The sequence below is a fragment of the Apostichopus japonicus genome, chromosome 23 (assembly GCF_037975245.1).
Source record: "Apostichopus japonicus isolate 1M-3 chromosome 23, ASM3797524v1, whole genome shotgun sequence".
NCBI lineage: Eukaryota > Metazoa > Echinodermata > Holothuroidea > Aspidochirotida > Stichopodidae > Apostichopus > Apostichopus japonicus.
In genome coordinates this window covers 16,915,105-16,937,126 of record NC_092583.1, presented here as the reverse complement: position 1 = coordinate 16,937,126, position 22,022 = coordinate 16,915,105, and the positions used below count along the sequence as shown (strand labels likewise).

The 22,022-nt window shown below is 37.4% G+C and overlaps 1 protein-coding gene across 2 annotated transcripts; it reads left to right on the top strand.

Moving 5' to 3' along the window:
* Nucleotides 1–1,010: 1,010 nt before the first annotated feature.
* Nucleotides 1,011–21,390, top strand: LOC139964625 (uncharacterized). Of its 2 annotated transcripts, XM_071966380.1 has the most exons (7): nucleotides 1,070–1,120; nucleotides 1,762–2,392; nucleotides 2,959–3,655; nucleotides 13,115–13,189; nucleotides 13,342–13,424; nucleotides 14,011–14,140; nucleotides 16,771–21,390. In XM_071966380.1, exons 3-6 carry the CDS (start codon nucleotides 3,001–3,003, stop codon nucleotides 14,128–14,130), a joined length of 933 nt encoding a protein of 310 aa, XP_071822481.1. In that variant the 5' UTR covers nucleotides 1,070–1,120; nucleotides 1,762–2,392; nucleotides 2,959–3,000; the 3' UTR covers nucleotides 14,131–14,140; nucleotides 16,771–21,390. The 2 variants fall into 2 exon arrangements, with proteins under 2 accessions (XP_071822480.1, XP_071822481.1); XM_071966379.1 differs by lacking the exon at nucleotides 1,762–2,392 and having other exon boundaries at nucleotides 1,011–1,120.
* Nucleotides 21,391–22,022: the final 632 nt, after the last annotated feature.

Here is a 22,022-nt window from a genome sequence, read left to right as displayed (position 1 = left end):
AGGGAGCAGACTCCCCCCCCCCCAAGAAAAAAATATCAGTGGGATCAAAATTCGGGCAAAATTTGTTGAAAAATTCGGGCAGCCTCGGGAAAAAAATGTAATTTAATTTATAATTGAAACGATATTGCAAAGGGTTTAATACACGGTCGCTTGCCCAAATTTTCTTCGATGCTTGCCCGAATGTTCCCGATTCTCTCCCAAATCGTTTCCGATTCTTGCCCGAATGTTCCAGATTCTCGTCCAAATCGTTTCAGATTCTTACCCGAATCATCAACGATTCTTGCCTGAGTATTTTAACACGTAATGAAAACGTCGGGAGATAAAAACGATTGCAAGCCTTTTCAAAGGTTGTTGAAAATACCGGCAGCCTCGGAACACTTATTTTTCGACTGTAATCGACAACATAGTTTAAAGGCCGTCCAAATTGCTCATGTAATAATATACTTGGCTAGTCTCCTTCGTATGTACTAAAACCCATGTTCTATAACATTAATGCCAACAGCCACACAAAGGTGTGCCTATTAGTAATAATTATTACAAAATATTTCGAAACTTCTTATATTCGACTGTGGAACACCTTTACATACAATGGCGTACTAAGTGGGGCGGTCCGTCCCGGGTACCAACTATTCTAAGTACGCTTACAAATGACAATTTCAATAAAATCATACTCGCAACCGGCATCAAGCATGTTTCATGCGGCTTGTGTAATAAGTTTCGAAAATTCGGACAAAGTTTCAAATTCGGACAGAAACTTTCTGCCCCCTTCCCCTTCCGCCCAAATTGGGACTGTCCCCTACGCCTATGCTAAGTATTATAAACGTCTCCCAAATGGCTTACATCACAGATGCTTCATTATTTATTTGATACCTCTCGTTGTCCACTAGAAATGAAAACTTCGGGCAGAATCGCGCCTAATCGTTCGGGGAAATTAGCTACTTCAGAATTAGAGGGCGTAAATCCCAAACATATATTTTGTACGGTCAGCTGACTTGAGTAAACATACAACAGTGTCATCATCGTAGACCAAGTTATTATATTTCGCACAATACATACTCAGTGCAATTGCACAACATTCAAATGCCACTTCCCAGCGATTCGTGAAAATATGACAGTCACAGTGAGCATTTTCCGTTTCATTTTCACTACATAGACATGGCCTAGGCTATATTTAAATCAGACAGGCTAAGTTAGAAGAAAGTTTCGCTAACAAAGTGATTTCCAAAACAATTCGGTAACTTAATTGAAAGTTTTAGATTCAAGTTTGTGGGCTAGGCTACAGCAGCCTAACTTTTTAGGCATATTTTTTATAGCACAAACAAGGGCGTCAGGATTGATTAACCTCGTGATTCATGTACAAATAACTTCGGCTTGGTCTAACCACATGTGCATCTAAAGTCGGAATATATAAGCTCGCCAATATATTAAGTTACAGGTGTGCCCAAAGATATGGTTCATTCTTATATAATAGAATGTTAAAGTAAAAACAAGCAAGCCGTCCCTGAAAAACCCACCATCGCCTACAGACGTCCACAACCTACGAGACCTTCTTGTGCGTGCTGCTGTTCCACCTCTAACTTCTAACCCTACACCCATTCAGCATGATACTTTCAAATGTGATCGTACTTCGAGATGCGTCATCTGCAGCCACCACATTGTTGAATCTAATTCCATCACCAGCCACAGCATGCAACTCAAACACAAGACTAAAGGTCTCATCACTTGCACAACCACTAATGTCATCTATCTGATCTCTTGTAGAGTTTGTGGCATCCAATATGTTGGCGAAACCAAAACCACCCTCAAGAAGCGAATCTATGGTCACAGATCCACAGTCAACACCATGAAGACTGATACCCCAGTTGGAGAACATTTTAACCTTCCCAACCATACCATTAACGACATGTCCCTACAGGGGATTGAATCCTTAGGTAGCCGCCCTGACCTAGTACGAATCAGCAGAGAGAGGGGCTGTAGATGCAACGCCTTCGCACCATTCAACCTCATGGGCTCAACATTCAGGAAGGACATGACTAACTTTTCTTCTGTCCCCCCCTCCAGCTCCCCTTGTTCCCCCACCCCCCCCCATCTCTCCTCTTCACACAGCTCTCTTCCACCCTTTTTTCTTCACACCTTTCTATCTTTGTCCTCTCCAGTTTATTCCCTAATCCTTTCCCTTAATCCTCGCTTTGTCCCTCCACTGTTTATCTCCTACCTCTCCTCTTCCCCTGTTACTTTCTTCTCTCCATCCCTTGTCTACTAATCTCCTTACATCTATCTCTTTGTGTTCACCATGCTCATTAACCTGTCTGTATTCTGTGCGTGTTTTTGTCCCTTCTGTTACTGTTACTTGTCATTTAGCCTCTGAAGAAGATCCTGCTAGGATCGAAATGTGAGGCCAACTTATTTTTACACATAATAGAATGTTATTACAAGACATCTCACAATTGATCTCACCCAACACCACAAAGTTCATAGCATTAACAAGTTAACCAGTGCAATACTGTCTTAGCTGAATTCAAGCTATCTGACTCTATACCATATGCACTTTTCTGGATGAGGAATCAAGTAAAGCAATGATTTTATGAGAGTATCACCCTTTTATTATTATGAGTTATGAGGACTAACCAGTGATGTTGACTTCTGTCAAAGTCTTGGACTTGGGTCCCATTTTCTTAGACTCCCTTGTTAAATATGTTATAGAAATGCAATATATTCATTTTCTTGGTGGGTGATTGAGTGTGTCGGCCATCAACGCTTCAAATATGTTTTAGTAATGAGAAACCCTTAGCATTAAGCTAATTTGAGCGGAAATATTCTGACAATAATACATGAATATGTTTGGGGAATATTGAATATTCTCTTTGCATCATTTGTAATTAGCCTACCTTGAACTGGTTTACGGTATACATATCTTCAGCTAGGTTACATACAGTATCATTTCTATTTTTTTTGCAGCACTGACTTTTAAGATGGTACCAGCCTTGTATCAACAGATGTATGGTCGTATCTCTCTGTAAGGTGTCTAATATGGGTAATTGTTGTTCATGTTTGAATCCCAGTGATGGATCAGACAAGTGCAGTGATGGAAGCCCTGTAGCAAACAGTCCTATCCATAGCCAGAGAGGTTACGGCACCATAACAACAGAAACATCAGAGACATGGGTCCCTCAGAAAGAAACTGAGAGATTAGTAAAAAGTGGCTCTGTGAGACCACGGCAATTAGACAAGCCATTACCACAAAGTCAGGCAGATATTCCAAAGTCAAACCTTCAGACGACTGTAGAAGTAGTTGTGGAGAAGACACCAGAGACAAATACAAAGAAAGATGAAGAAACTTCCGGTGATGGTAATCGAAAAATAGAGGAGAAGAGTCATGTGACATTTGCCCCTCTACCCCATACCTCTAACCTCTCTGATGATACCCGTAGTTATGAGACAATATCTGAAAGTGAAAACTCTGCGTTAGTGTCGAATGAAATCAACCAAAAGCAAGAGAGGGATGCCAAGAAGAAAAAGAAGAAGAAACACATCAGTTTCGGTGTGACATCAAAAGTCACAAAAACCGCTGGAAAGGTGAAGAAAGCTCTGATCAAGCATGGAGAAGAACACCATCATCAAAAATACGCGGAGAAGCATGCCAAAGAAAAAATAGGTAAGAGGATCAGAGCATAATGTAGAGAGTTTAAGATATGTTACCCCAAGCATCATGACATCATAGTGACAAGCATATAAAATTATATGACCTGTTACAACCCTGTCCAGGTTTATCTACCACCCACTTTTACCATATTTAAAGGCATTGAAGACTCGCCCCAAACCGCGTGCCCCGCTCTGAAAAAGTTAACTTTCCGTTGCTTGCAAGTGAAGTTTTTTCTTGTCGCTACAAAATGCAGACAGTAATGAAACGTGATACCTTTTTTATCTGGACCTGAGATGTCCATTGCTGCTATGTACACTGTGTTGTGGGAAATTACCATAGCTGTATTTATTGACTGTACACTAGTGTCTAATTACCGACGATAGCAAGCTGTGTGTGTATTTTCTGGGATCGATGGTGATCAAGGTGGTGTCTAACACTTCTGTTACACCTCATTCGACATTTTCTTTGTGCGGGAGTCTTCACTCCCTTTAATGTACTTTTGTGCAGTACAAGCACATAGCCTACAGTACATTATATCTACAGTATGCTACTTTATATTAACTGCTTTTCTATTATTATACCATTAATGATTAATGGATGTTAAAATTTTGTAATGACAGTGACCTGTCTGTCTGCCGAAAGGACAAAACGAGGAATCTGTAAAATAATTGACACACACATTTGTCCCTCCTCTCTGTTTGCCTGCCACGCCCTCTGAATATTTAAAAATTATAAGAAAGAGAACACTTATCTGAGCAGGTTTTGATTCTCACAAAACATTTCTTTACACAGATCTTTATAGTGGAAATTCACACATGTTTATTGCACTGGAGAATTTTTTTTTATTCAGTCTAAGAAAAATAGTTCTGACCAATATATATTTACTTCCTGTTATTAATAAATTTGACTGTTTATATTTGTGCGTGTGTGTTTCACAATGTGGTCATCAAATTTCATTGACAACAGCTTTGAACAGAGTGAGCATGTCATATCACAGTACACTTTATATTCTACACTGTTTCCTGTTTGTTGCAAAGACTGACATGCTTATAGATCTTAGAAGTATTATATTTCTGTGACATTTAATACAAGATAATTTATTTAAACTCGAAAAGGTTTTATGTTACAGTATACAAAGAAAGATACTTGAATTGTGTAGCTTTAGTTATTGCAACTTCATGCTGGTCGCTTGTTAAGATATTCAATGTTCAGTTTGTATTGCCTTTGATCAGGCACCTGTCCATGTGGGTGGGGGCGGGGAGGGAGTGGAGGAGGGATGGGAGGAGAGAGGAGAGGAGGGAGGTGATTGTCTGGTGATATGTTGGGACATTTAATGGAGACAAATGAAGCTTGTACTACAAAGTTGTGTAATTATAAGTTTCTTCTGATATACAGTCTTGACGATCCATGGAGAGGGGAGGTAGTGGGTTGGAATGGGAGGCACCAATTTGATTAAGGTATATTCCTTAGTCCTGACTGTGTAACATTTCTGTTTGATACAGAAGTAAAACATAATACAATAAGGTGACCTCTCAACTTAACCCTGTAGAAATTACTATATCTGATATCTGTCAGTATGCCTTTAGTTTTGATAAGTACTGTATGCATTATCTACAACAGTGAAATCTAAAGTCTGTTAATTATGTTGTGATCAACTGGTCAGATTGGTTTTTTCTTAATGCCTAATGCTTAATATGCTTTACATTGCAGTTAAGTTATACATTTTGGTGACACTGCTGTAATAAGCACCAAACCCTCCACATTCCCTCCAGGAATGACATACCTGGTAAACCTACCACCTTTCAAATGTCTCTAACATTTTGGTTCTTTTGACAAATAAATAACCTTTGCCTTTGGGATGATAGTCAATGAACACATGTACCTGCTACAGTACTTATGTTCTTTTCACTGTATGTACAGTAACTAAGGGGTGAAGCTATAGTAGGGGGACCTTATGCAGGCGCGTATACAGGATTTTCAAACCCGGGGGGCGCGAATTACTATCTAAGCGAAGCGCCACCATCGGTTGGCGCGCAGCGTACAAGAAAATTTCTTGTTTTGAAACCCCCCCAGATCACCGGAAACGGCACTTCTCGGGCTTGAAATGACCAACCAGATGTACACTTTTTGCCTGAGAACCAGGTATTTCCTAATAGTTTTTTTTTTCCATCCATAACCTTTTTGAAGTTTGTCAACCCGGCACACATCATGTTCGACCTGATGGCATCTCCTGTGGGTCTTTGCTTTTGTAGGTGATTCTATGTCGCGGCCCACAATACCCGTCAGCCCCACTTTTCAAGGTTTTAAGCCCCATATTTGTTCAGAATTTGAAAATTCACATTTCTCGTGAATAAACTCACTTCAAAACATACCCATAATGTTGTACAAAATTTCATCTATGGACAACCAATATAGAAAAACTTCCTTCAACCCCTAACAGACCGGTGAAAATTGCACGAGTAGAGGGAAGTGTGATGCAGAATGTTGGTCAGAAATTTTCGAAAATTCCGACACAGTTAATTTATTGGTGTACAAACATTAAAACCTCTTATAACGGCTATTATAAAACTTGGTTGAAGGAAATGAAAAAATAGCAGATATTTCCTTCAACCGAACACTACACACATAGGCGTAGGAGGCGCGGCGGCAGTGGTGGAGCTAGGGGTATTGGTCAGGAGTGGCGAGAATGGTTTGTAGGAGCGCTTTCGACACTATCTAAGCGGAGCGCCACCACTGGTTGGCGCGTAGCGTACAGAAAATTTTTGAATAAAGATACTCCCTAGATCGCCGGAAATGACCCTTTCCGGGCCTGGCTAATTTGCGGATAAACGAAGAATAAATAGGTGTCATCGCCAAATTACACCAACAGAATGTGAGAAATGTCAATAAGTAGATGAGAGCGCAATAAAAAAGTCAATAATCTAGAATAAGTAAAAAGTGGTAAAGAGCTGAAAAAGGCGCCAGCAGTCCATTTGAGTCCGTCAGGGGGGGGCATCCAACCCCCCCGACCGTATGGACGCTCCGCCACTGTGCGGCGGGGGTGCAGCCCCTAATTCGCCATTACTAATGTAAAAGAGAGTTTTGACATAATTGGACCTCCATGCTTTTTATATAGCTACATGAGACATGTCGTTGTTTACATTAGCATCCCGCGAAATACTGCGCAATTTGAATGGACCGTACGGTACATGATGGCATGGGATGTAATAACCGATGCTTGCTTATATGATATTGACATGAAGACGTTGAACGCGCGCGAAAATTTTTGGTTATTTTTTCAGGCAAGTCGGACAGTTTTGAGGCTTTTCATCCTGGAATGCCATTTTCATGCTCACTGATATGATGTGATATCTGCTGTTTGCGTTACAAATTCGAACAGGCGCGTAGCGAGGAATTTGCCAAGGGAGGGGCGAAGCCTGTAGGCAAATTATCTAAGCGTAGCGCCACCATAGGTTGGCGCGAAGCGTACAAGCAAATTTTGGCCGAAAATGCCTCCCAGATCGCTGGAAATGGCACTACCCAGGACCATTTGTTAGCGCGAAGCGTACGAGCAAATTTTGGCCGAAAATGTCTCCCAGATCGCTGGAAATGGCACTACCCAGGACCATTTGTTAGCGCGAAGCGTACAAGCAAATTTTGGCCGAAAATGTCTCCCAGATCGCTGGAAATGACACTTCCCAGGCCTTGTAAGTTGCCTCTAAGCACTTTCTATTTTGAAATTACTTAGCGATATCATTTAAAAAAATGCTGAATGGGGGGGGCGGGCGGTCGCCCCCATCCCAAAATGCGTCATGTTCCCCGACGACACGGTCGAGTTCGAGACCAGCCACAGTTGGTTTCATAGCACAATTCTACACACGCATTATGATAGACCATATATAGTACATATATAGATCATTAGTGAGAGAGGAAAATGGAAACGTCAAAAAATGGAGTTGTCGGTGTAAGGGGTAGGGTGAGTCACACTTTTACGAAATCATTGATCCATCACTGGCTACCCTTCAGCGCTGTAATGATGTCACTGTTCCTCTTTCTCTCCCCGGTGTCTTCGCGTTTTTCTTTTACTCCCTCCTTTTCTCCTTTTTCTCTCTTTCTTCTTTTTCTTTTCCCTTCCTCTCCTCCTCCTCTTTTTTCCCCTCTTTTTTCCTTTTTTCTTCTCTTTTTTTTCTCTCCTCTTTTTCTTACCCGGGGGGCGCGCGCCCCCAACGCCCCCCCCCTGGATACACGCCTGTTATGATTGGAAGGCACCGGCGTTAACCACTGAGCTAACACTCCTGTAACAATACTGTAACTGTAGTACATAATTAATACTGTAGTGACCCTGTAAACATCTGACATTGATCAATGGAAATTGTGTATGAAGTACAAGTACAGTTAAACACACAGACCATCAGCTTAGTTCCCAAAGTGCAACACAAAACTAAAAGGGAAAAACATAAGACTTTTATGGTGTCTGTCAGAATAGTACTTATAATGTACATCCCTGCCTCAACTAACATACTTGTTATCATACATTGTAACTTTATCAAGGATAAATAAAATTTATGAAAAAAACACTTAACCTTCAAGAGATTTACTGTAGCTAATATCATTAAGCTGAGTATCATTACTAGTTCTGATAATTTATATTATTCTAGGACTACTGTACCACATATTCAAAAATTCTGCTTCAAGTCCTCCTTTATGATGAGAAAACAGTCAATATTTGCCTTATTATATTACAAAATTTACATCACCAAGACTAGAATGCAGTTTGAACTTCTGAGTTCATGTAAATTCATATTGAAAAGTGCTTGTACAGATGGGTCAAGCATTATTATCTTAGCATAACTTTTCTTAATACTTACAGTGAAACCTAAGACTTGAAATTGATAAACAGCTACTGAACTCACATGCTGTGAAGGACTTTCTCAATGATATGGAACATCTACGAAAGGCCAATTTCCTTTGAAGTCCAATGTAAACGTTTTCTTTTTGTCAGAAAATAATTTTTAGTCGATAATAAACCATTTTACATCCCTGCTTTTATTTCATCATTTTTTTTTTCTTTGATATTTTTGTTGTCTTTGATATTTTTTTCGTGCCCTCTGATATATTGACATTCTAATAATGATTTTGAGCCTTTAATAGTACCATCGTTAATTAATATTTCAGAGAGCACTGAACACTCACAAGGTCAACCCTTATTCTAGGATTTCATACTTCAGTAGCTCACTTCATTGCAGCATGAAGAATTCATCAGTAAAAACAAAGGTGCTTAAAAAATAAAATGAAGCAGTAATTACTTGAATGGGAGGTGAAAACCTTCAGGATAGAATGGTTGATTATGCGTAGTATTTTGTAGAGTGAGAAGACAAAAAAAACAAAGAGAAAAGTTGTAATTAGGCTGGATTCAGTTTAGTGGGAGGCCTTAAAGTTATGGCTTGGCTTCTGAGGGAAACACTACTTATAGCCATGCATGAAGATTAATTAGTTTTCAAAATCGTAATGAGGTTTCCTATTCACATCTCTGTGTAGGTGGCGATGAAAGTCATTTATTTGCTGCTCATATTACCGTACATGGTGTTTTGCTATACATTATAAAAGTGACTGTTGCATAAACTTTGCTGTTGTTATAGGAATTTTGATCCATATTTTTGTGGCAAATTGTTGGTCATGATAACAATTTGAAGTACTGTAATTACAGCTGACAGTATCACTGTGTTTTGATCATCATGGAGGATAACTTCGTAAAATATTAGGAATTTACCAGAAAGCAAACTATTTGTAAATTCTTTTTCTCAAGGGATCTATTGTGATACTTACTTTTCATTCTAGATTAATCCTGAGGAAGTCCTACTCACATACAGTTGTACACTAGTCTCTCATGTGTAGATGTAACTTACAAATTGTTACAAAAAGTAAAGGGAAGCTAAGAGTGATTTCTTGTGTTTATTTTGTTATTCCCAGGTGCTAATTTTTTCTGTGAAAGTTGGAATGCCAAACTTTGAAAATTTTTCTCATCTACCAAGTTTGTTGTTCACTTAATAAGCTGGATAGCTGTATGCCTACACATTGGACATATTGACCAAGAAATCTTCTAATTTGCATTGAGACAAGCTACATACGTCTGGACACTGTGACTCGATTGCATCCCGTATAAAGTTTGTTCAGTTTTAGCTCATGACTTGTGCTGTCTGTTAATTGTCTAGTTTTACTAACGATGATTAGTCATTACCATAACCATACTAAATCATGGTTTCCTCTCTTGTAGAGAACTCATCCTCTCTGAGACAATGCCATAAATTTTATGATAATTTTCCACTGTTGCTATGACAGCTTGGCTGCTGAAATTAATAATCTAATCCAAAATATTTCCTGTGCATAATGTGGATATGCTAGAGTGAACTTGTTTTGACACTGCCCACAAACAGTAGAATAACCAAGGACTGTACACTGCTGTACAGCATGGCTTTATTTGAGACGTGAAAAATATAGATTTGATATACTGTTGAGGCAAATCTTTAGCAGTTAATTTGGATTTAAATTTCTTCTGTTCCACACGGATGATCTTCTGCATAATTTGATCATCGTGCTTTATTCGTGAGTACAACTCTCGGATCAACGCAGACAAGAGTACTGTAATTATAAGCCTAACCTAGTTTGCAGGGGAAACAGAGATTATTGGATAAATTTATACAATTTAGCATGTGAGATTTAATGTAAAAGGAAATGCAAACTGCATCATCTGTTTTGGATTTACAGTTTATCATTATTTGGATGATTGTGATTTATATTGGTAGGGTGTTATATTGTGATTCTCTGAAATTGTTGTGATGGTCTCTGGGAACACTGCAAGCATTGCTTCTTAAAGAACTTATTTATGGTGTAATGTGCTTCCTGATGACTAAATGCTACATTGACTGATATTAAACTTGAACAGACATTATGGATAGTGCGTGCAGTGAAGATGGACAATTATCAGGTATCGTACAGTCAAAACTAAGCCTTTATCACTATTGGTTAGGGATGAATGTATACAGTAGCTAGTATGGCATAACAAAATGGACAAATTCGTTTAACAAGTGCAAAGATGAAAGATGTAGCAGGTTTTGTACACAGGAAACATTCAGGGGAAAAATTTCAGAGCTCTCACTGCTTTTTCCACAAAATTTGAAGACTAAATTATTCCCTAAGATTATATACACCGGTACATGGTGAATGCAAGGCTCTCTCCATTTGCTGCATGAGTATAATTTTATGCCTGTTTTCTTACTATGACAACTGCATAGTTTAGTGTTTTATTATATATTTTTTATTATATTCATCGAGAAATGAAATTGTCACTCATAAACCACATGACAATTAAAACAGCTCACTGATAGAATACTATGTAAGAGGGAGAAGTTACGACCATATTGTATTGTCATTGTTGGGATATACATGTAAAGGTTTATAATTTGCATTTGTTCCATGAAGAGGGAAGCAAGTACAATTGCATTTAGTGAATGGGTTATACTACTGTATGTTAGGAAAGTATAGCAAGTACAGTATCATACATGCAGCCTATCCTAACAGATGTAGGCCTACTCTAGATCAAGAAATGCTTGAAAGAATTAGCTTCATAACAGATTTGTTTACATTTCATACCTGTAGTCACCTTCAAATAAGTACTATAACTTGCTGTGGGGTTAAATGTTCCAGTTTCAGTTCCACCCCAGTCCTTTGACCAGAGGGTCGATTCTGTAAGGCACAGGTACAGTATTTGTATAGTATTTATTGTAGGTATAGTCTCTTCCAGTTGTACAACAATTAAGGCTGATTATATTTGGAAATAGTTTCAGACATCATCCCTGAAGCCATTTGTACAACCAAACTAGCAAGAGAAAATTAATTTAATCTTGATGGATAGCCAGAGAAACTTAGTTGGTAGCTGGAGAAGCTTGGATTACAGAGCTACCATGGTTCATAATAGCTTGTTTGATAGTTAGGGAAGCTTAGTTGATAGCTAGAGAAGCTTCTAAGATGATAGCTTGAAATGCTTAGGTGATAGCTAAAGAAGATTAGGTGGTAGCTAAAGAAGCTTAAGGAATAGCTAGAGAAGCTAACTTGATAACTAGAGAGTTAACTTGATAGCAAACGAAGCTGATGTGATATCTAGAGAAGCTAACTTAATAACTTGGTTAATACTAGCTAGAGAAGTTTAGTTAATAGCAAGAGAAGTTAAGTTAGTAGCGAGAGAAGCTTAGGTAATAGCTAGAGAAGCTAACGTGATAGCTAGAGAAGCCATTTTGATAACTTTAGAAGTTAGAATGCAAAAACAGCCAGTTTCTTTGAAGCAGTTGACCTGTACTTGCAGTGTTGAACAATTCCTACTGTTATCACTGTGATTGGTTGGTATATATTACTTCAGTTAAATGTAAAATGGACACTGTAGATACAGTATATAGCTGTACAAATATGTATCCCACATACTGTATGTAACACATTTTGGACAAGGAGATATAGTATGATGCTATTTTAAAGTAAAATAATATGTACAGTGTTTCAGAAAACCTACAGACTGCATGTGGCATGTAATGCCAATACTAAGCTAATACTATTACTGGCTGTCACATCCTTGATATCAAAGTTTTGCTGGTAGTATGCTATAGTGTAGATATCTTCCCATATGGTCTTCGTAATGTGTAGTCCTGTGCATCTTCAAGTACAAGAATCTTCATGATAATATAACAGATGTATGAGAAATACATCAGGGCAATGCTACCAGTATATTTTTTACTCTTTGTTTTCTTCCAAATTATGCAGGTTGTGTAGAGTTAGGTTGCAAGGTTTTGTATTTTAAGCAAAAAGCACTCGAATTGAGTCAGTTTCTTCCCAAACTGTTGAACTAACTGAACTTTTTGAGGCGCTTAGCTAGGCAGCAAGTTTCCATGCATTAAAAAGATGGTAATGGTAATGGTTGAACATAACTAAAAGAGTATGTGATGGGACTGAAGAATTACTGTAATAATGTTGTGGCATTGGGTGGCTGATCTTATCTTAATATTTAAATATTTGCTGTCCAAACCTGTAAAAGTCTTCTTGTTATTTGTTGTCTCACCCTGGCTTTTGGTTCAACTGTAAGATCAATGGTGATTTGGTTGCTATGGCTTTTTTTGGAGATTTCTTGTTTCCTTTTTGCCAATTTTTAATGTGCTTTGAATTCACAGAGCAAGATGAATCAGATTAGAGAATTTTTGGTTAGCCTCATAATTACCTTAACGTTTATAGGGAATATGATTAGCCTTATGATTCTGTAGTGTCCCTTAATGGTGTATAAAGCCTTTATAGTATCTCTAAGAGATTAAAACATTCAATATGGTGTTGTTTCTTTGTTCGTCCATGTTATGCACGTCAGGAAGAGCCTGTTAGCAGAGATGATGTAAGTCATCTTAATTACTTTATCCCAATTATTCTTAAATATTTCACCATCTTTATTGATGTTTACAGCTTCTTCGGGCAACTTTGAGAGGGGCAAACTTCAAAGGGTTTCATCCTCCAGAATGAAATCGAAATATGCGAGAGGTGAGTTTCAGTGTTTTTATGCATGTCGTGTCCTGTCAAAGATGACTTTTATATTAAGCAGCACAATGACAAGTCTTTTGTCAGACTATAGGACAGTTTCAAATTTTTCCCTTTTTTTATTAATGTTGTATTTTATTTATTAATTTTGGCAGAGAGGATGGAGAAGATTGAAAAAGAAAGAGAGGAGAAGGAGAAACTGAAGCAACAGACACAAGGATTTAGGGATCCGAGAAAGGTACACCCATAAATTCCTGTATACCCCCTCCCCCCTCTCTACTCCCCACACACACCCAAGCTCCACTGCTTCCTGACTTCCCCACCCAATTTTTAAGTAACTTAAACTTAAAATTGACAGCCTGTTCAAATGTACGTTCCTGAAACTTCCAACCCTCCATGGCACTGCCACCAAATATGAAGAGTGGTCCCATTCAAAGCCTCAGTGAGGATAAATCCCATGAAGAGAATAATATAAGAATAAATGGTTAAGTATAACCACAAGGTAGCATTTTGATCCTTTAAGAATATTTGTTAGAGAGGGATATTGAGTCACCTTTCGTAAGGATTTCTTAATGCAAAGTTATTTTCTCAGACAAGAAAACGACCGGAGTATGTTCAGCTAGAACAAGGCCTGTTATTTACGGCTATAGCTTAATGCAGAAAGGGTTTAAAATTTGATGAGCTCATATTTGATGCTAGGTAAATGTCGATGCTAAGTAACTTTGAATATTTGACATTTTGTATGATTCTTACCAGGATCTGCTGCATCTTGTGATCTTGGTGTCGTTAAATTTATTCATGTTTCTGTCACAAATGTTTTACAGGCAGCAGCCGAACGAGGAGAGAAGCTCGGGGAATTAGAAGACGCAACTAGCTCGATGAGGAACCAGGCAGCTGGATTTGCTCAAACTACAAAACAACTTGCATCAGCCATGAGGAAATAGAATTAATATGGTAATTTATGGTAATTAATGGAACATTTACAAGTGAGAAGTAATAAGGTAGCATACTCCACATAATATTCCACCTTGACTGATACACACTAATAGTGGTCTCTAAAACCAAGTTTTGTGTGGCTGAACATGTTGGTCTTTCAAGACACCTTCAATGTTATTTTTATTACCCATAAACAAGTTTAGCTAGAAATAGGATCAAGTTTTGGCCACCCAAACTTGAAGAGTCTCTTTACTCCTAAAGGACAGATTGTTCTGCACTGCCCTCTCTAAAGGTGTCAGGTGTCTCATGTTTTTCATCATTTCTGATGAGATATTAGTGGAGTAAAGTAAGGAATAAATGTTTGTGATTGGTACGTCCTTAAACCGATCAGGCATCATACCAACTGATTGAGTCAAAATTCAATGCAAAATTTATTTAAAGTTAATTATGTGATTTTATCAACAATGCTGTAAGCGAGGCCGATCACAGTAAACATAGAGTTCAGAAGGATACAAAAATATACTATGTACAACACTAGGAACTGTGCTCAACATAGATTTAATCAAAGTACTATGTACAACACTAGGAACCGTGTGTAACATATATTTAATCAAAGTTCTTCCTTGTAACACCTCGTGGCCAAGCTACAAGCATACACCAGCGAGCAAGGGCTTGCCGACAGCGAACATGCATGACTGAACAAAAGGATTAACTGTTGTTACAAAAATAAAGGGCATCATTCCTATATCGTCTTTGCATTTCGGATATGCAAATGAGGGATAAAGGTTAAGGGTGAGAGTTAACTTTACAATTGAATACAGTCGTTTGTTATTTCATTAAACATATAGAAGGCCAGCAGTCTTTATTATAAGATGTTACAATGCCAATATATTCCATTAGGTTAATACGCACACAGCATTATAAATTTGTTTTACTGTAGTGAGTTACTTTACTCCTCACTTACTGTCTCCTTTACCTATGCACACCTATGTACCTCAGCCTATTAACTGGTAACATTCTTGCCCTGCACCCCCCAATGACCCTGTCTAAATATCACTAACCTCCTCCTTTCCTAATCTACCCTTCTGAAGTCTTTCTCGCATGTTTATATTGGATTTTTCAAGTTTCATAAATTATGTGTTTTTAATCTACAATGCCAACATATTCCATCAGGTTAATACACACACATCACTAAAGGTTTGTTGCACTGTAGTGTCCTAACATATGATTAACTTATACTGTAGTTTACTCATTAATAGATATGTTATTGTCATTAAGAGTTGAACTTGAAGGTACTTATTATCAGTTCATTGCACCCATTCAAGAGAGATCTGTGCAAAATGCTTTGTACTAGCACTCACATGGCACAATGTCCTTGTTAGTATCGGAGTGGGTTATGAGTTTCATAGGCATGTGTAGTAGTGGTTGTAGTATTTTAATAATGAAATGCTGTTACGTATCATATGGTATTGAGCAGGGACTTGGATCTGTTTTGAGGATTGGAGAGAATACAGATGTACCTCTTTCTGTGGCACCTCCCCACAATGCAGTATCTTCGATATTAACCATCTTCACATGAACTGGCTCTCCACAAATTAAGAAGCAAAATAATCAGCAAGCAGAAAACTATTATAAACGAGAACTTAGAGGAAAACTTCAAATATATTAATCATAATTGTGTTCTTAATTTTTAACTATTGTTTTCCTTCATATCTATCTGTAGGTGGACTGCTACCTCTGCTAAGAAACACAATTTGTAGCTAATAAAGTGAACCAACACATAGAGAATTCTGAATATACCAGGTCTCAGAATTCTGAATATACCAGGTCTCAGAATTTATAAGTCTCAGAATTCTGAATGTACCAGGTCTCAGAATTCTGAATGTACCAGGTCTCAGAATTCTGAGTATATCAGGTCTCAGAATTCTGAATGTACCAGGTCTCAGAATTCTGAATATACCAGGTCTCAGAATTCTGAATGTACCAGGTCTCAGAATTCTGAATATACCAGGTCTCAGAATTCTGAATGTACCAGGTCTCAGAATTCTGAGTATACCAGGTCTCAGAATTCTGAATGTACCAGGTCTCAGAATTCTGAATAAACGAGGTCTCAGAATTCTGAATAAACGAGGTCTCAGAATTCTGAATGTACCAGGTCTCAGAATTCTGAATGTACCAGGTCTCAGAATTCTGAATGTACCAGGTCTCAGAATTCTGAATGTACCAGGTCTCAGAATTCTGAATATACCAGGTCTCAGAATTCTGAATGTACTGTACCAGGTCTCAGAATTCTGAGTATACCAGGTCTCAGAATTCTGAATGTACCAGGTCTCAGAATTCTGAATGTACCAGGTCTCAGAATTCTGAATATACCAGGTCTCAGAATTCTGAATGTACCAGGTCTCAGAATTCTGAATATACCAGGTCTCAGAATTCTGAATGTACTGTACCAGGTCTCAGAATTTTGAGTATACCAGGTCTCAGAATTCTGAATGTACCAGGTCTCAGAATTCTGAATAAACCAGGTCTCAGAATTCTGAATAATAATAATATTAATACAGCTCTATATTTATTTCATCCCAAATAAAATGTTCGTTTCATTTCTAGCTCTCAAATTGATAACTACTTCTTTTTGTTGTTCTCCACAGATGAGTGTGAAGACTTCATGCAGAGATAAGAGAAGGTTCACCAGTTTACAGGATCATCTCATCACCTGCAGGGTTAGAGAACAACATCTCTGATGGAAATGTTACAGATGAGATATGACAATGGGGTAGTGAATCCTCCGGCTGCTTACATCAACAAGCAGCATCAATCTTTTCCACCTTTATGTATTGCTGACGTACGAGACATTATAACAATTATAAGAAACCCTAATAAGTGTAGATCAAATTCCTTTTGTATCGTTTAAAGTGTTTGAAAGTCATTTATCTAAAGGGGCTGGTTACCAGGGTAGAAAGTAAAGTATGGGTATCTTCTTTGGAACTGCACTCAAGGTTCACATTCAGTGTGATACCTGACAAAGTATATATATATATAAAAGATATCAACATATTTTGTGAAGATATCAGTTATGAAGATATCGACGTATTTTGTGCAGATATAGTTTTTGACAGACCAGTGATATACCAGAGAGATAACTGAATCATATTCAAGGTAAAACAGTGACTTTTAATATGAAAACTAGATATCCTACAAATTTAATCCAGATATTCCTCTTGATTTCATCATCAAACTGTTTAAATGAGCAAAGTGCCTTAATACCAGAAAGCATATTGCCAAGGCCAAGACCATATAGGTTCTAGCTTAGTTGTTCACTGGTTTACCACATGTTTATGAAATGTACAAAGAAACATGTTATGATTGGCATCCAATCAACCTAAGACACACTTTCCACTTTTATCTCTTAAAGTAGTAATTAATGATTCATTCTAACAAATTTGTTGTGGGGGCAGTTCTCTGTATTAGTCTTAAGCATTTAATGACATGGATGCCACCCCCTCAAACTCCCTCCCCCGCTCCCCCTTCCCCTAGAAAAAACATAAATGTTCTGATATTTCAAAGTAAAATAATGAACAGTAATGGTAACAAACAGAACAATAATGAGCATTATTGCAATAGAACAATGTTATGCAACCAATGTTCAGATTCAACATCAAATTCAGCTCTTAAAGTACTCTATAGGTAACAGGCGCGTAGCCAGGAATTTCGAAGCGTACAAGAAAATTTTGGCTGAAAATGCCTCCAAGATCGCTGGAAATGGCACTTCCCAGGCCTTGTAAGTTGCATCTTAGCATTTTCTCTTTTGAAATTACTAGCGATATCATAAAATCATTAAAAAAAAAAATGCTCAAGGGGGGCGGCTGCCCCCTTCGCCCCCCCCCCCTTGGCTACGCGCCTGTTAGGTAACTTGGTTTATAACAGCAAAGATAGATGTTACACTTTTACTCATAATTTAGTCAAATACCATGTCAATAGAAATATTTGCAAAAGGCAACACTTTTCAACATATTCCAAAACATTCCAAGAATTATAAGAACAAAAACACCCAAGTTGTAAGATAGTTGGTGTTGTTACCAACTTGTCAAACAATTTAGTTACTATATACTGTCCCAATGAAGTTGTTGCTTCGTTATGGAGGTAAGATTTATCCCTTATTTGAATTTTAAACTTTCTTTTTGACTATTGTTTCTAACGTTATATAGGTTCACTTCCTTTCGTGTGTAATAGTAACGGCTGAACCCTGCAGCTGAAATATCCAACCTCTCTGTTACTTTTCTATTAGTAATATTACACAATTTTATGATAAAATCCAAGTTTGTGATATAATATATTAGGATCTTTTTTCTGTGTTTTGTAATAGCGCTTTTAGCAACAATTATTCTCCTCAGTTTAGAATTGATTCCATCAAATAATTGCTTTCCTGGAATACTTTTAACGAGAATTTTTATATTCCTTATGAGTAGTTTTCTTAAATTCTGAGACTTAGCAACCACATCCCTCCCTTAATACTCTAATTCCTTAATGTCTGGGTGCAAATTGGAGGTTTAAATCAAATGGCAAAGTACTTTTTTGGAAACTCGTAGTGACTTAAGGTACAGATGATTTTGTATATAGTCTTGTGAGTTTATATTTGGATTCAACAAATGCTTGTTCATTTTGCATCCTAGAACAATTTGAGATAAGAAATCTGAACACAGGCTTTAACTGTTGTGCTGAACAGGAGGGGGATGGCTTGGGGAATTATCATTAAAAATTCAACATAGGACCCCAAAATGCATTCCAGCTGGTACCAGACAACACCCTCTAGTGTCCTCTAGCAACATATGCTTGATCCTCCATTATTAAGGTTTGCAGGCACAACTGGTATGTTTTGCCTTGAAGTATTCATAAAGGCCCCTCAAACTTGAGGGCCCATTTAACCTTTGTGAGCCCCTAGACCTTTGGGGCCCATGCCTCATATTTTTATCGGATGAGCTGGCACCTTTCACAGCATGGTGGGAGTAAGGATTCTAATATGAAATGTTTGAATGTCTACCAAGAAACCTTTGTTAAGAACAAAGAGGTCCAGACTAGTTTGTTCCCCTCCCCACTGGTGAAGGTCAGTCTTTATCACCAATTACCAGATTTAGAATTCCTTGTGTATGCAAACCGTTAAAGAAAAGTGCCTATGAATGGACCTAACAGATAGCCACAGCCAGCAATGTCATTGTTAGAAGTTTGAATTGGTCAAACTACTGCATTGTCTTGATCCATTAAAAGACAGGGTTCTTAAAATGTTAACTTCTTGCCTATAAATTTTTTTTTGTTTTTTTTTTGAGTGCATGATCTATAAACAATCTGTAAATCTCTTTGAAATGCTTGATTTTATCCTCATGTTAAAGTTGTGGTTGAAGAAGGGAAAGTAAGTATGCTATCAAGGAGTGGATCTTATTGTGCTAGTACAAAAGACTGGAATTGAGTACCAGCAACAGAGGACATTAAGGAGTACCAAGCTAGGATGATGAGTACCTTATTCAAATTAAATTCATAAAAATATATTATATATAATTATATAAATTTATATAAATATTATATATATATATATAAATATTATATATAATATAAAAATAAATTCAAATTTATACCCTAGGATAGGTCTAATCCTACTGATGTGGAGTACCTTATATAAATGTTCAAATGAACTGATAGGACAATGCCATTAGTATGAGTACATGTACTCACATACTATTGCAATGTTCAAATGAATGTGAGTTACTAATTCAAACTTTATAACATACTAAGATAGGACAGTGTCTCAACATTGACAAGAGGAAAAATGTACTCCTTGAGTACTAACTAGTACAGTATGCAGAGGATGGAGTACCAGAATATAAAGAGTGCTAGTACAAGCTTGGAGCTATAAACGTCTCGTTTATAGCTCCATGGTACAAGTAATGAGTTTGATTTTATAGCTTTTTATAGCTTGGGTGACATATAGTCATCTTTTTCTAGTATTTTTGTTTTACAGAAAATGGTATCTACAGTACCCAGGCGATATTTTGCTGATAAAATTTTGATGTAATATAGTAAATTGAATGGTTAATAGCTACACATAGCATAAAGCAAGTTGATTGAGCTATTCTTTTTTATAACAAGACTTAAACATTTCATTTATGTTAGACCTAGAGTTTTATATACTTTGCCTTAATACATCTCAAAGGACCCAGCAAAGTAATTTATATTCATTCAGTTATATCACATACAAATATTATACATATATGTTGTCCTTAATCTCAAATATCTGAATGATACTTTACTCTTGTTTGCCTTCTTCTTATTTTTTACATGGTCCTTTTCTAACCAACTTCCTTGCACAATGGTTAATTCCCACTGCTGGAATTTCTAGTTTGCTAGTATTGACCCCTGATATACTACAAAAGCCAAATAACGATGGTCACTCAGTTCTGGTCAAAACTCAAAATTCATACCACCCTTAAAGGGTGTGAAGACTCGCGCACAAAGAAACGTCTCATGCCGGTAATCTGACCTAGTTTCGAATAAGGTGTAACAGAAGTGTTAGACACCACCATCGATCCCAGAAAATACACACACAACTTGCTACAGTCAGTAATTAGACACTAGTGTACAGTCAATACTTACAGCTATGGTCAATACCCAAAACACAGTGTACATAGCAGCGATGGACATCAGGTCTAGATAAAAGATAACAAGGTATCACGTTTCATTACTGACTGCACTTTGTAGAGACAAGAAGAAAACTTCACTTGCAAGCAACGGAAAGTTAACTTTTTCAGAGCAGGGCAAGCCCTTTGGGGGGAGTCTTCAATGCCTTTAAAGCATTTCTCTATGGTGAGCAATTTTTATTTACTATTTTGCAACTCCTAAAAAGTCTGGCAATTTGTCGCCATCTTTTATAAGCCAGGAGTTTAAAATTCTACTACTGTACTCAACCAGCTAATAGAATCTCCAGAGTATTTCTAATTCTCTGTCATGCCTTAAATTAAAAGTTATTTTGGATGTTACATGTTTGTAAACTATTTTTTAAGGGATTGCCATCGATGCCATGTTTGATCTGCCTTGCCTTACATACCACGAACATGTACATGTATCATATACAGTACCTTCACTTAATACAAGTTTTCTTTTTAATTTGTAAACATATTCTTCAAATGATTCGTTACCAGCATAACCTTGGTAACTTTCTTCTCGTTATAGCCATATGTGGAGAATTAAATAAATAAATGCAAAGAATTTTGTAATTGGAATACTCATGTTCTTTCTCTATTGTTCTGCTGGCCATTTTATCTTTTCATTTTATAAGCTTGTGAGCTTGCACATTGGGCTGGTATGCATCTGTTAATGTCCTTAATTTAAAAAATGCTTTTGCAAGTGAAGTGGTTTATGATGAATGCTCAAGAATTGAGGTAAAATGTCGTTTTGGGATCTCATTCAGTTTTTGCTTAAAGATACTTGAACATTTCTCTCACAGTTATTCATATCAAACTTGTTTAAGGTCTTCATACTTAGCATTGGGTAATGGGTCATTTGTGGTGTCATTTACTGGTCAATTGGACTGTTGTTAGAAAGAATAAAAGAAAATGCTCCTTTGACAGAGATGATTCACAAATGGCAATAAGTTGTCGATTTGTTGCCTGGTATTTATTTTGGCTGTCCAGGAATTTGAGGTGACAGGTCTCGTAGGTATAAAAGTCAATCTCCCAGGGACATTGACTGGAGGAACTTCATGCAGGTCAGGCCATAACTTTGTATTATTAAAGTAAGGTACTTGCATGAGGTCATATCCCCCCCCCCCCCCCCTATCACATAGATATGAATAGCAGTCTTTCAATTATTCCATTAAGAGAACTGGGAGTGTCAAGTGAAATAGAGCCAGGAG

Excerpts from the sequence above, each read along its gene's own strand:
- LOC139964625 (XM_071966379.1), top strand. The coding sequence starts at position 3,001 with ATGGTCGTATCTCTCTGTAAGGTGTCTAATATGGGTAATTGTTGTTCA. Across the intron at positions 3,656-13,114 it reads GCATGCCAAAGAAAAAATAG|CTTCTTCGGGCAACTTTGAG; the intron begins GTAAGAGGATCA and ends TGATGTTTACAG. Across the intron at positions 13,190-13,341 it reads GAAATCGAAATATGCGAGAG|AGAGGATGGAGAAGATTGAA; the intron begins GTGAGTTTCAGT and ends TAATTTTGGCAG.